A 15,492-nucleotide genomic window follows, 5' to 3' on the forward strand; every position below is an offset into this window, starting at 1 on the left:
ATTTATAGTTTTCTGTAAAGAGTCTAGTGAACTTTTATTTTTTATCTAATTGTTTTGTTTTGTTTTCATTTCGTGCATGGTTTTGTTTTTCTGTCATGGGCATATTGTTTCGATTGTCGGTTATCTTTGTTCTCCTTTTATACTAGTTTAATTACAATTTGCTTTGTTTATTTTTTTTACTTTGAGCATTACGTTTTTGTTAATAGTCTTCAAAACATGAGACTGGTAGTCATGTTTTGTTGTGATGAGGACCATCAGCTCGATAAGAGTACATCATAAACATGAAATAAAGCCGACTAGTTAATGTTTATTTGCAGGATTTTGATCATATGATATGTATCTTCTTTATTTAAAGTGACCGTAACATTCATGGTTGATGGCGGTTTTGGCCATTATCTGCTATTCCTAAAGATCTTCATCTACTTGTACGTATGGATACCTTTTACATAACAACAAGGAATGGTTTCGGATATTTTATAATACACTGTTTTTCTTCAGTTGTACTTTGGTCGATTATAACGGCATAATTTGTCACCATCGGTATAACTTTAAGGGTATGAAAAATGCATTATTTTCCTTTGATCGGCAGCTACGTGATTTTTGAAAGGTTTTTCATCATTTCAAAATTGTAAATGATATGAAACACATGCCTTGGACTTTTGGACTGTCGGATCATATGCATAATTATGACAATTGCAATTATACAAATGATAATTTGTAATCAAATATCGTCCTGAACATTCATGAAATATTTGCCACTGGACGTTATGCAACCAACAATCAATCAATCAATCATGTAATCAAACAAATAATTTATGACAAGGATTCTTATGTCAAACAAATTATAAGGGGTGTCAATTATACACGATTTTAATACATTTACATGCAGTTAAACGACATAGAAAATGAAACTTATTAGAGTAGACAGTGAAGACACTTCTGGTGAAGAGACTCCATTAACAGTAATGATTTCTTATCATAATTATTATAATTTAATAAATCATAATCAATCTAAGCTGACAAATAATTGTCCTCGTCTTCTGCTATGTCGCGCACTAAATATGCTATCATTCACATACAAATCATTTGATTCTAACACTAAATCACAGCTATCATTCGGTATATCGAGAACAATGATCATGAATTACTACCTAACGATGGCCAAGCCTTGCGATCGGATCGTGAATGTAATTATTATAATTCTACTTCAAAATCTGTGAAAAATCTGCTTTATTTAAAAAAATGGGAAGATATGATGGAAGTGTTATTGGAACAAAAAAAAGCAAAAATAGCATTATTTGATGTTCTTGGACTGTGAAAGAAACTGTTCTCAATATAGTCATTAATTTCATATTCGTCATATTCAGTTTTCAAGTAAGACTATGTATCCAAATTCGAAATACAACTCGCTAATGGTAATAACTCGTCAGACACGAAGTATAGTTTAAAAACAAAAAAGCATATAAATTTGACATGTACATGTAAGTATAAACACTATCATACTACGCTATCATGCTGCTCAATATAATATATTCAAATCATATAGGGAATAGTACACCCCCTTTAGTTGAGTAACATAGTATATAACTACGGATCGTCAAGCCCCAATGATAAGTATCTTAAAACTTAAAATCGTAGAAAGATGATAATTGTGCCCGTCAAAAAGCAAGCAGACATGTTGATTCTTACGCACAACTGAAAAGAAGACAATGACTCCAATGATTGTGTCATTTCCAATAAATAAAGCAACACACTGCAGTCGACGGGGATTATTATGCCCCTGTTAATCAAATGAAATTACATGTATTTGACAAGAGAACACTCATTCTAAACAGTGGGTTATTATGCCACTGTAGAATCGCGCACATATTTTCCATGAACTCTTACAAAGAAAACTGTTGAATAGTAAAACTAGACTAATCGGATATCAAGGCTAGCTTGGCTTGTTTAATTGTTGATTTTGGAGTATGAATACATGTATATCTGGGATAGCATTCGGAACTCCAACGACCTAAAATCTTGACCAGGTGATCTTCAATTTTTGATGCAACTGATGTTGTCGCTTCTTTTCTGAAGCTGTGTCCGTTGTAATTAAATGGGGTGATTACGATAAGTTTCAAGAGGGATCGAACATGATTGACGAAAACGACGTACGTGTTAGAGCCTCTCCATTTTCCATGACAAATAGCGGACTAGAGTTGCAGGCTATGCTGAATCTAGATCTTCTAATAGCGAGGTATCTAATTAAATATTTGACTGGGCATAAAGAGGTGTTGTTTTTGAAAAGATAAATATTTACTCCACTTCTGAAAGGGTCTGTTTTAGCCGACTTTAAATGTAATATTACGTAATCCTCCTCGAAAGTGATGTCTTCTATACATAGATTGCAAGATGCATCAAAGTCCGTGTTGAAGGTTAATTCACCGCAGCGGAGAAATCCGAAGAAAGCGACGATACAAGCTTCCCCAATTAGTGCAGTCACAAATGGCAAACATATTCCCTTTTGATGTACTGTTATCCTTGTTTTAATTATATCATGAGTTAGCGGTAATCTTTTTCGGGAACTCTTTACTTCTTGATTCGTAATACCCCTGTAAATTGTTTCTAACCTACGCAGTTTTGAAGAACAACAGCTACTGAGTTAACACTGTACCCCGGATTGAAGATATATGTATCTTAAACCACAAATGTACATTTTTATTGTAGAACATTTTATCTTAGGATTTTCATGACAATGTATAGCTATTGCATTAAAAGTAAAATCACAAAAATACTAAACTCCAAGGAAAATTCAAAACGGAAAGTCCCCAATCAAATGGCAAAATCAAAGGATAAAACACATCAAACGAAAGATATCCTCCGTTAGAGGTGGCAACTCTGTTTTATCATTCCACTTAAAACCAGATAGACACAAAAAGTATTTGTATGATTTAAATCCATGTTCGTATTGCGAACGCGTACTGCTTGCGATTGAGTTGTGAATTAAATGTTTAACTTTTGCATTTAATTCCACATTACTTGCCAAGATTTCGGACACGGAGTAGGTTCTTTCTCTGCTGCTGGTGCTGCTTTTTGGAAGGTCTCAAAAAATCAAGGCGAGAAAAAGAGTCAGCTATCACATTTTAACTCCGGGAATATGTTGACATTGAATAGTTAAGTTTTGTTTAACGGATAGCCAAGTAAGTGTTTTTAATAATTGCATAATGTCTAGCACTTTAGATCTTCCTTTTTTAACTATATTAACGACGGCTTTTTTAGCACAGTGGAACATGATACGTTTTTTGTTCCATAAGTGCCACCATAAAAAAGATTCAACAATAATCGGGTACAGTCTCTAAAAGCCATGGACTTGTCTGAATCGAGAGAAGTTCAGAGTTCAGAAGGCCAAGTACTACTAAACCATTTACCATGGAAATACCCTCCGAACCGAAGTAAGAAGCCGCATCTGTGTACTATTCTATGTCACTAGATAAAGTTATATGTTCGTCATAAAAAAAGTAACTCTGTTCCAGCCTTTTAGAAAATCTCGCAACATGATTAAGTCAGTTCTATAGTCTGTTGCTAATGATATATAGTGATGTAGTTTATCAACTTAAGTAGATAACTTAATGAGATACATGAAACCGACAAACGATCTACCCGGACGAATAAATCTGGCGGCAAAATTAAAATGTCCTGACAGTTGTAATATTTCTATTTTCGTAAAAGATTTTTTATGAAGAAAATATCTCTTCATTATCATCGTCTGAAATAGTCAATAAGTGTTGCTAACTTAAAACCCACTGCGATACATTTATATCATTCAATTATTTTTATTCTTGATTTATGTTAATTTTGTATTTTACAATTACACACTTATACAACATGTACAATACTATTTATAGAATATGTGTTTAGGAACTCAAAATCATTAAGAACAAAAATGCACAAATCATCATATGGGCGAAACTTAACAACCAAAGCCATCGTAGTAAATTTTGTCTTAAGGAATTATATCCCCAGTGTTAGTAGAAAAAACATATACATAATTTGAAAACTGACAATTTACAGTCACAATATATCATACTAGTTCAATTGCCTGGTTTCTGGTGGCATTGTCTAATTTAAAACTGGATAGTTATTGGTATTTACATGAGCAGATAGCTTTTCTGTAAGTGTTAATTTCATTTTTTCCAGATCTTGCATCTCCTTTTTGTATTTTTGCATCACAGATTTCAAAGCTTCTAATCTGTCTAACGTATCTTCATCAAAATTCGGCACTGTATCATCGGACCTATTTATTCGACATCGGACAAAGCAAACGCATGCCTTTCGTTCAAACCATTTCAAATTCCTCTCAATCTTGCTTTTGTCTTCTACATGTTCTATTTTAGGAAGCAATTCTTCGAAAAGCTTTTCTGACTCCTTTAAGTCACCTGTAGCAAAATAAAGATCTCCAAGTGAGCACAAATAGTTAGGATAGCAGGTACTATCTTTCATGCTTGTTATTATTTCAGAAAGATGTCGAGCCCATTTTGAAGCTTCTTCACATAACTTTGACGTTTTTTTTATTTCTATCAATCTGCGGTAACATCCAATGATGAGTTTAACCCATATAGCAGTGGAATGGTTGTTTTTGTTATGACTTTGAAAATCCTTCAGAACTCCAAATTCTAAATAGTTAACTCTTTCATTAAGCCTAAACTTGCATACTGAAATATAATTATTTAAAGTGGAGGAATCTACTTCGCTTTGCGTGCATGGAAAATCTATAACGGACTGAATCTCACTCCTTTCAGTTAGCATGAAGGAAAGTCTATTTAACTTCAAACATTCTTTTTCGTTATCCTTCTCTTTGAGATACTTTATTTCTGACAATTTGCGGGCAACGCACAAATGTGAGAAATATAGTTTTGCCGTGTGTGTATCGCTGTCATCTGTTAGATGAAACAGTCTTCTACCATAGGTATGTAAAACTGAAATAACTAGTTCAAATACAAATTCTTCGCTGAGCAATTCAAATGATATTGCAAGTCCTTTTTTGGACAACTCAAAGTACTCAGATTCGGTTAAATGAGAATTTGCAGATAGTTTCTGTTTTCCTAGTAATTTTGACAGTACTCCCACATCCTGTGCATTTCTATATTTATTGAGAACATAATCCTCACTGACTTGTTTAACGGAGGACAATTGTTTTGCATTGCTAATAAAATTAACAGTGGCTGTATAGAGTTCTTCAGTTTTTTCAAAAACTGAATTTTTAAGGGTATATATATCGCAGTCGACTTCGATTAACTTTTCAAGTTCCATCGGAAACGTTTCTGCTACGTTTAATAGTTCAAATAAATTTTTTTTTGCATCTTCATAAAATTCATTTGCTTCACTGAACATTTCATTAAAGCTGTATGTATATCCTATTATATCCTTTAAGTATATAACTTGTATCAAATACTCAACGTGACTAAATGATGAACCTTTAAATTTTCCTCCAACAACTGTTTTAAGTTTTTCCAAAACCGTACGGGCATGCGGAATAAGTGAAATATGATGCTTAAGATCTGCTTGATTTCTGTTATCTTTATCCATCAATAAAAAGAAAGCTCGTAACAGATTCTTCAAGAGCTGCTCGCTTTTAAGTGTAATATTAGCCTCATTAAACTTCATATATATCTGTAAGGCTGATTTCACTAAATCATGGGTGTTAATCGTTCTGACTTCATGTTCATCCAAGGTTCCAAATGATGAATTCTTAATTTCATAAATAAGGTCACCAATGCAAAAATGTGTTGCTTCGGATAATTTTGTAAACAGAACTACAGGTATATTTTCCGCTTCAAGAAACTGTAATAGGAGTAGCATTTCAAATATATTCTCTTTCCCTTTTTCTTGGTATTTCTTGTGTATATTCCCTATTAAGCTAACTAAAGACACAAAGAGTGGTTTGTCCTCGATTGTTTCCATAACTGTTATGGTTTTTTCTAGTTTGCAGATTTCCAAAGGACAATTAAGCATGTTTGTAAGATCTTCTGCTGAATAACCTGTTTGTCCCATGTATGCTTTTGCAATATGCAAACCTTTCGGATTGCAGCTAAACTTCCTGGCAAGTCGAATGTTGTTGGATTTTTCTACGCTTTTAACACTGCAACCATTTGCTAGAAAATCTCCAGCTTCATTTTCTGAAAACCCGTTGACTTCTACTACTTTTGTGAATGCATCTAATTCTAACGACACAGAGGTTGTAACAATTAGCTTAATGTTACCAACTCGTTTACATTTCTTTAAAAAATCATGTACAGCATGTTTAGAAATTTGCGTCACGTCATCGAGAAGCAATAACAGATATCCTTCTTTATAATTCATCTCCCTTATTATCGCATCTTCTATTTTGTTTATTGTTTCTTTTTGGGAGTCATCTTCTACAATAATATCAATGTTCAGGAGGCATTTGTAAAGCTCACGCAATGACTCTTCAAACATATTCGTATTCTTACATCGTAACTTATATGCAATAGTGGAAGGGCTACGGTTTATGTAGCAGTACTGTAGAGCAAGTTCAGATTTACCGGTTCCTGTCAAACCTGAAAGAACAGTTTTTAATGTATCAGAGTCGCATATAGGAAAGAATGTTAAAGTATAGTCTTGCACAGTCGGAAATGTGTTTAATTTAATATCTAAAGAATAAACGTGTCTGAGAAAAATAAAATAGAAGATTAAACGCGTGATTTATTGATTTCAGTGCTAATTGAACAATGCATTATATGTTTTTTTTAAATAACAGTGAACATGTTGAATTCGGGAAATGAAACCATGACAAGGGGACTGTGTTCGAGAAATATTTCAATAATAAACTCATCATTAGAAGAACAAGAAATATTGACTTGTTGAGTATGCATGTGTGTTTCAATAGTAAATTACTATAACAGTGAACACTGCTTTTGAAATCAAACATTATTACACTCTCTGTACAAAATTAGTTCCTATGAAATATATTCGACTTATCCGAGTCATTTACTAGCTATCTTGGATATATTTTTTAAAAATCTTATTTGTGTTCGAGAGATTGTGAATTATATATCAATTACAAAATAAACTTCATAGTATACATGGTATATCTATGTGACGTCAATTCTTTTCAGAACGAAAGGGGTTTCTTTTGAAGATAACACCCCGGGCGATACCTAGTTTAAAGGAAATATGCGTTCATGTATATACTAATTACCTCTGTACGGTCATTATTTACCCCGATTAAAATGCAAACTGCCGGTTGTTCAACAATTTTATAATTCGTTGGGTGAAAATCATGCGGCGTTACCAATTAGAACTGTACAATTTTCTGAATTCTTTTAAGGTTTATGCACGAAACAATTCTTTTCTCCATTTATCAAATTGAAACACTATTACCCGCATTCAAATTGAAACACTTTACCCGCAAATTTCTGTAACGCACAGTTTAACTGTCGACACAAATGAAGGGAAGTTATGGAATTTATCGTTACTAAAAATGGACAATTTATGTGATGCAAAATATTTCATAACAATTTTAAAACAAGCCAAATTTTGTTACATTCATGTGTAGGATTATTGAAAACCAAAGTATACCATCTTGTTAACATCCATCGTATTTTTAATTGTACTATGATCTTTGAATGTTCTTATTTTTAATCTCATACTAACATTATGACTTAGTGCTCTAATCATACGGTTTCGTGATTTGTTTTCCTCATTAAAATAAAAAAAATAAAGATATCACACTATAAACTTGCCTAATTTTTCAATTATCTATGAGGGGAAAAGCCACATAATTAATGGAAGAGATGGGCTATAATATTCTTACTTAATTTTCAATTTGTAAAGAAAAAGTGTACTGCTAGGCAAGCAAGAGAAACCTATCATTCAGAATAATAAAATTGAGAATGGAAATGATGAATGTGTCCAAGAGACAACAACCCGACCATATGGAAGACAACAGCAGAAGGTCACCAACAGGTCTTCAATGCAGCGAGAAATTCCCGTACCCGGAGACGTCCTTCAGCTGACCCCTAAACAAATATATATATACTAGTCCAGTGGTAATGAACGCCAAACTAAACTCCAAATTGTAAACAGGACACTAAAATTAAAAATAATACAAGACTAACAAAGGCCAGAGGCTCCTGACTTGGGACAGGCGCAAAAATGCGGCGGGGTTAAACATGATTGTGAGATCTCAACCCTCCCCCTATACCTTTATCCAATGCAGAAAAGTAAACGCATAACAATACGCACATTAAAATTCAGATCAAGAGAAGTCCGAGTCTGATGTCAGAAGATGTAACCAAAGAAAATAAACAAAATGACAACAATACATAAATAACATCAGACTACTAGCAGTTAACTGACATGCCAGCTCCAGACTTCAATTAAACTGATTGAAAGATTATGTCTTCACCATATGAATATCAAGTACAATCCTTCCCGTGAGGGGTTTAGTATCATACCATCATAACATATACGAGAAGAACAAAACCCGTGTCATGCCAACAACTGGTTCTTAAACAAATGTGTTTAGTTCCGATGCAAAGACCCTATAAGTGAATAAATATTAACGCCAAAATATGCAATCTTTAATGACCTTACAACAGTATCGTAACTATATCCCTTCTTAATAAGTCTATTTAAAGGTTTTGTAAATAAATTCAATGTTATTATAGTATAAGACCTTTTTTTTTAAATTGACATAATGACATCTAATTGAGTCAAAGATAGAAATCAAGATGGTAAACAATTCAGTACCAGAATCTATATTTAAAGACCATCATGTATTATTTGTGAAATTGATATGGATTATTTATCAACAAAATCGTGGTATCTTCCGATGAACTTTTTTTTAGAAAAAGGACGAGACGTTCTTTGACATAACCCTGGTTCATTAACTTTCTACTCAGACACTGGTGATGTTTTATAAAGTCTGGGTAGTAGGTACAAGGTCTTGAATACCGAATGAGTTTTGTAATGTATATCTTATATGCAGTTGAAGTTGGTATACTAGTATTGCTACTAAGGTGGGGAAAATTGATAATATCAAAATTAAAATCGCCTCGTTCGCGATTGTCATAGATTCTGGAAGTGAGATAACTGCTTATGTTAAATTGCAGGTATAAGTCTAAAAATGAGGCAGAGGAAGCCGTGTTAATTGTTTCTTTAATTTCTAGTTCTGGAGGATATATAAATGGAACCCAATTAGAAATATTTGGATTGTGAATGGAAAGAACATAATTAATATATCTGAATGTGAAATTAAATGATCTTCTTTAATTGACAAGTGTCTGAATGAACTCGGACTGATATAAAAATAAAACAAGGTCGACAATGAGAGGTGAACAGTTCGTTCCCATAGGAACGTCGACAATTTGTTGAAAAAGTCTACCACCAAATTCCATAAAAAAAGATCAATAAGAAACTGCAGCATACTAGTCACTTGTTTTTGTGTTACATGTCTACCTTTTTGTTCACTATTAAAAAACAATACCGTATGGTATCCAAAGTAATAAATTTATAGCGTATACTACCACTTTTATATTAAAAGCATTGTGAATTATTTCTTTTAGACGATTTTTTAATTTCACATTCATAGAATAAATTTCAGAGAAATACAAGATTTAAAATCATTCAGAAGTTCTTTTTAGTTTTTTAGAATCCTCTAATGGTTAATATCACTACGCGAGTGAACAGTTTCGCAGTATTTTTGAGACGTCTTTCACTGCGGACCGAATTTTTGTGAATCTAATGGACATTTTATTTGTGAAATATGGTGATGAGCCGGTAATATACCGTTGTTTATCATATACTTAGCATTGATATGATAGCTTTTGCATATGTGTAATGAGCGGAAGTACACAAGCCATAATTGCCCATCCGGGCTGATAACCCATATCAGGGGCATCTCGTGCAAGTTACTTCCGGTGTTTCCGGTATCGGTTGTTTACTTTTCCATTGTGACGTCAGATGTTTTTTATGACGACGTCAAAATTTACGGGAACTTTTGTGGGGTAGTTTAGTACTTGCTAACAAATGCCAATGACAATTATGAATCATTTTATAGTACAACAAACATGGAGTAGTACTGATCATAAAACTCTTCCAAAATTTCAATGTTTCAAAATGCCTCTATAGGAAATGTTACCATAATATAAGGAGGTAGTGATGCTGTTGTTGAACAATTATAGTATATTTTCTTCATAATTTAACTTCTTTATAAAGTTTTCGACTGTTTTAGTTATTGCATTTATTCATTTGCCTTGCATAAAACTATTGTCGGAAGTATATGATAAAGCGATTAATACATCCGTCTCGGGCTGATATGGGGTCTCGGGATGATACCCAGGCTGATATGGAAAAGGCCATGTATTAATCTCTATTTATACAGAATTTTGGGAAGCTTAGGTATCAAATACAAACAAAGTTAGTCCTCAGATTTGCTGTTCATGGAGAGAAAAAAAAGTAAAATATTACTTACCTAGCGAGCATTTTTCATACACCGTAACAATTCATTTGTTTCTTGCTTATAACAATAACTGTGAAATTTAATTTAACTGGACAGTTATGAATAATTGTTTGCATTTGTATCTAGATTAGTGAATTGTATTTCACCTTGTAATTGACCTATTTGGCATGGTTATACATGAACGCATAAGAAAAGTATATTTAACTTCATGTGATCGATAAAATTGGACTCAATCTACTGCAAATCTTGGTAGAAAATATTATTTTTCTATTTTTTCATGGTCAGATAATTGATATTTTTAGGTTTTTCTTTTTGTGTAGCACGCATTATACAACAAACAAATCTTAACATATGTATTATCTATACTATTAACCTTCAGTGGAAATGTCACTCATTAAAAACTTCTACATAACTTCTCGTTTTTATCATTCTGGCTGCGTCCGATAGAAATAGACATTATACAAGTGTACGTTTACATGAATATATATAAAATAAATTTTGATCTGTATTGTAGGGATCATATAACAAATCAATTTTAAAATATTTAAAGACTTTCCCTAGAAATTTTTTCAACTGGAAAGAGATTAACAGATGTATTGATATTCATTTGCATAAGGTCGATTTCTTTCCAACGCAGCTCATTTATACCATCAGCGTAATATTTAAATGTACCCTTCATACTGATTAAATCCTTCCGATATATTAAAAATTCCGAACTTCCATTTAAGTTAATAGAATGATAACGAATGCAGCTTACCTTTAAACTTTTAATTGTGATAAATTACACTGAAATTCTACTAGCTGTAAGAACGAGTTCATCCCGGTTTTTTTTTTTTTTTTTTTTTATTTTTATTTTAGGTTTTCTGTGAAATAGTTACTGATACATGTTTTTATCATAAAGGGAAAAAGAAAAGAAATTACCTTTTTATTTTTACATAGACGCATATGGAGTGTGCCCTCAATAATCTATGTATACTCTCCTTGTTTGATAACTGCATTTAATGATAAAGAAGTTACAATACCTGTATCTGCATATTGCATTATGAGATTTAAAACCATCGTCTAGTTTCTATACATCTACAAATTGCAATCGCCTTATAAATCATTCAAAATAGCACGTCTTATTCTGTTTTTCAGAATATTAATACTGCTTACCTTCGGAATGTCATGCATAGTATTTAAAAAAAAATGACACTTAGCTTTGCATATTTTAATCAGTTTTCAGAATCGGATCTTTATTCACTTTTCAAAATAACAAATGTTACTTACCTTTCAGAATCACACATTTCTTTTCCTTCACAAAATCTTCTAATTTCACATAATTTGTTTCTGTGAATACATATTTTGATTGTTCCACTAAATCCCCTTTTCCGATATTACTTAACTCTGTAACATAAATTCAATGTTATTATAGTATAAGACCTTTTTTTTAAATTGACATTATGACATCTAATTGAGTGTTTTTTAACGCTAAACCGGGAAACTGCTGTTGCACAAATGATAAGTCTGAACAAAATAATAATAAAAAAAATTACAGAAAGGTTAACAAATGCGAATTGTTTTTGTTTCAAATGAATGAAATACTCCCTTTATTATGTATACGGTTTTTTCAAGTGTTCACTTATACCTATATATAGCTAGGGCCTGTGCAGTCAAAAAATACCACTTCCTATAATAACATTCTTAACAAAAACACAAATGAGTGCTTCTAACTGTAATTTTAGTAAGAGTATATAAACAAGTTTTAGTATCCAAAAATAACAAAATACAAGATTTACATTTTAAAGGGGAAAGAGGCAAACAATAGACATTGTAACAATAATTTTCAAACTTTTCAAAATATTAACAATGTTATCTTTTGTACCAATTGCATTGTATTTCTCTGAAATGTGTAGATGTACAAAACGCTTAATTTTTTTATTTTTTTTAGCGCTTACTGAAAAAATAGATTGGAGTCAACAGTAATTTACCGATGCGCATTCAGATCCAATAAATCCATTCAAAACAAACAACTCAAGGTCATTATCAAAAAGTACCCCCCCCAATTACTGACAAATACGAAAACGTTGTATCAGTTTTAATCACGGCTCAACTCTTAGAAGATGTTTAAGCTAGTTTTTCCTGTTACTGTGAAATTCACGTATATTATGAAAATAAAGCTGTTCAATTATCATCTCAATTTTCAAATTTGAATAACATCATCAAATATATCAAATTTCTCTTTTTTTAGACCGGGGGGGGGGGACTGAGAAAAAATGACCTATATCACCGCAATAATCCCAGTAGATTAACACTAGTTTTTCCTGTCTAAGCTATTTATTTGATATTTTTGACTGATGAATATAATGAGAAAAAGTTGACCTTAAGAGAATGGCCTGTCAGAAACATGAAACCTTGTTTGTGGTTGTCTTATTAAAAGTTAAATAATAAAAATACAGAACCTCAAAGTAAATTAAAATCGGAAAGTCCCTTATCAAATTTCAAAATTAAAAACTAAAACACATCAAACGAATAGAAAATTATATCAGATGAACATTTCAATCGGATTTAGTGTAAATATATCATATCATATCTCTAGTAGTTCGTTTCTATGTATGTTACATTGACATAATTGAATGCCCAACTATAAAAGATAGACATAGGATACCAAAGTGACATTCGAACGCATAAGTTCAAAATAAACTGACAACGCCATTGCTAAAAAAGAAAAAGACCAACAGCCAAACAATGTTAAAAATAAACAAAACACGACATAGAAATCTAAATTATATGCCACACGCACCCCACCAAAAACTGGGGATGATCTCAGATTTCCCGGAAGGGTTACCAACATGCGGTACCTATCGTGTTACTCTATGAAATATGTTGATATGGTATATCAAGTACGTAATATCCAGGTTGTACAACGATAAGATTTTCAAACTGTAAAGCAATAAATATTTAATAATGTAAGAACCGATAAAATGAGTTTAGCTGATCATAGTCTTGTGGTTTTAATTAACATCAGTATCGTTCAAATATGATGTGGTTACCAAATTGTAATCACATTCGACAGGTCAAGTCAAAATTGAATACCAAACCTCTGTTTCTATGAAAGAATTTAGTAAAAAAGAAAATAATAAAATATGGTAACGAAATCCTTTATTCAAAAGCTATTCATTTACACTTATAGTACGGTCACTGAAATCTCAGAAGTCACTTTAGTCAAGCGCATAGATTTACAAACAGTAACCATCAATTAAAAAGTGCCTACGCAACTTTAAAAAATCATTTTGGCAGAGAAATGTATTCGTCTATATAATGCTATGATGATATAATTCCAGATAAAGCTATTGAAAGAGTGCTAAACAAATATCTTATGAAAGTATTGCTCTTTCCTTTGATTGAAGTATAGTTTCATTTTTGATCAAACTCGTTTTCTGATTGGCTGACAGTGTTTTTTTTCCTATCAGCTCATAGACATACTTTTGTCATGTAACCATGACGTCCTAGAGCCGGCTTAAAATAGAATTTATAAATTATTACAGTCATTTCTTTATTGTTAAATAGTTCTGTAAGTAGGTAAGTTGCTATTATCCAGCCTCCATTCAACAGGTTTCTTTTAAGCACTAGAAATTAATTGTATTATTTCAAACGTGACTGCAAACTAAATTGATCCGTTGTCTTTTGGGTTTTTTTCCTCACGTGTCTTCCGCGAAGTATTACAACTTACTTTGATATATAAGTAGTGTTTATTGTTGAACGCAGCAGGATTAATATCACTGTCATTTTGTCTTTATGGTAATATGTCTTATTTAAAATCTTACCAAATATAAATACCTGTCATAATTCAGACAAGGAACGAGTAATTGGCACCACCATTAAAATAAAAGAATTTTGTTTTGAAAGGATTACTTTTTTTTACAAATTCAGGCAGTTTATTTTTTTCAAGCAAATTATAATAGATGTTTTTTTCTGTTTTTCTTATTTTCGATTTATCAGGAATATAAATAAAGACATGACATTGACCTTGCCGTGTATTAAAAGTAAATTCCAAATGTAATATTGATAATTCCAAACACAATAATACAACAAAAATATAACAAAATTGTGTGAAATAGCAAACCTTGATGATGAGACAAACTCTGAATATCACTCAATGTAGAAAATTGTACTTAAAATGAAGTCGCAATAGCGATATCGTTACCAACATTGAATTTTCTATCATGAATCTGAGAACAAATACTATACAATTATCTATAACCACTATTGAGTTTCAAATTATAAACAGACACATTCTAAGCATAATTTCAAATCACTTATCTCCCCTCCCCCTTATCATCTCTCGATGAAATGAAGATACCAGATAGGTATTCTGAGCACATTTTACATTAGTGTCGTTGTTCTCAATCGTCTAAAAATTAAATGATTACAAACTAGTATGAGAAAGCCAATCAAAGTTCAAAAGAATCATTGCTAAAACTATAAGCTTGATAAATCATCATCGGTTATAGAGTTATAGAATTTATTTCAAAATGTTGTAAATTAAAAAAAATAAACGAAACGCTACCAGTAAACCTGTTAGAAAAAGATAAACCAAAACTGAACTATGAGCATAAATTGTTAATTTAATTCTTTTACAATTTGACCACTAGTAGTTTAGAATGCTTTTGTTACCTTTTTCTGACTTTTTCATTTGTGATTTCCACTCTGTAAATGTATACTTATGCACTTTTCCTTCATCGTCAGCATAATATGATTCGGGATCAGCTGTAAATACTCCTCCAGAAATAAAACCAACACTTAGAGCTATTACTTTTGTCTGTTCCTAAAAACATATATTTTTATAGTAGTAGTCAGGTGATCTCTACTGTTATATAGCAAAACGATTTTTGTTCGAACATTCTGTAGAACGATGATAAAATACTTAACATATAAATGTTTTTTGAAATATTTTACAAATCAACTTTTTTTCAATAGGATAACACTGATTAGAAAACTGTTTTCTGTAGTATAACACTGCCTTACTTAAATCCGTATGCAATGCCTTT

General features: G+C 31.8%; 1 protein-coding gene across 1 annotated transcript in view; it reads right to left on the minus strand.

Moving 5' to 3' along the window:
* Window positions 1-891: 891 nt before the first annotated feature.
* Window positions 892-15,492, minus strand: part of LOC139492123 (uncharacterized) — a 39,179-nt gene continuing 24,578 nt past the window's right edge. Inside the window, exons 5-7 of the mRNA XM_071280261.1 lie at window positions 15,119-15,269; window positions 11,732-11,848; window positions 892-6,557 (exon numbers count right to left, since the gene is read on the minus strand). Of these exons, the coding sequence (XP_071136362.1) occupies window positions 4,099-6,557; window positions 11,732-11,848; window positions 15,119-15,269 (2,727 nt within the window). The 3' untranslated portion in view covers window positions 892-4,098. The remainder of the gene's footprint in view (window positions 6,558-11,731; window positions 11,849-15,118; window positions 15,270-15,492) is intronic.

Source organism: Mytilus edulis, chromosome 10, assembly GCF_963676685.1.
Source record: "Mytilus edulis chromosome 10, xbMytEdul2.2, whole genome shotgun sequence".
NCBI classification, from domain to species: Eukaryota; Metazoa; Mollusca; class Bivalvia; order Mytilida; family Mytilidae; genus Mytilus; species Mytilus edulis.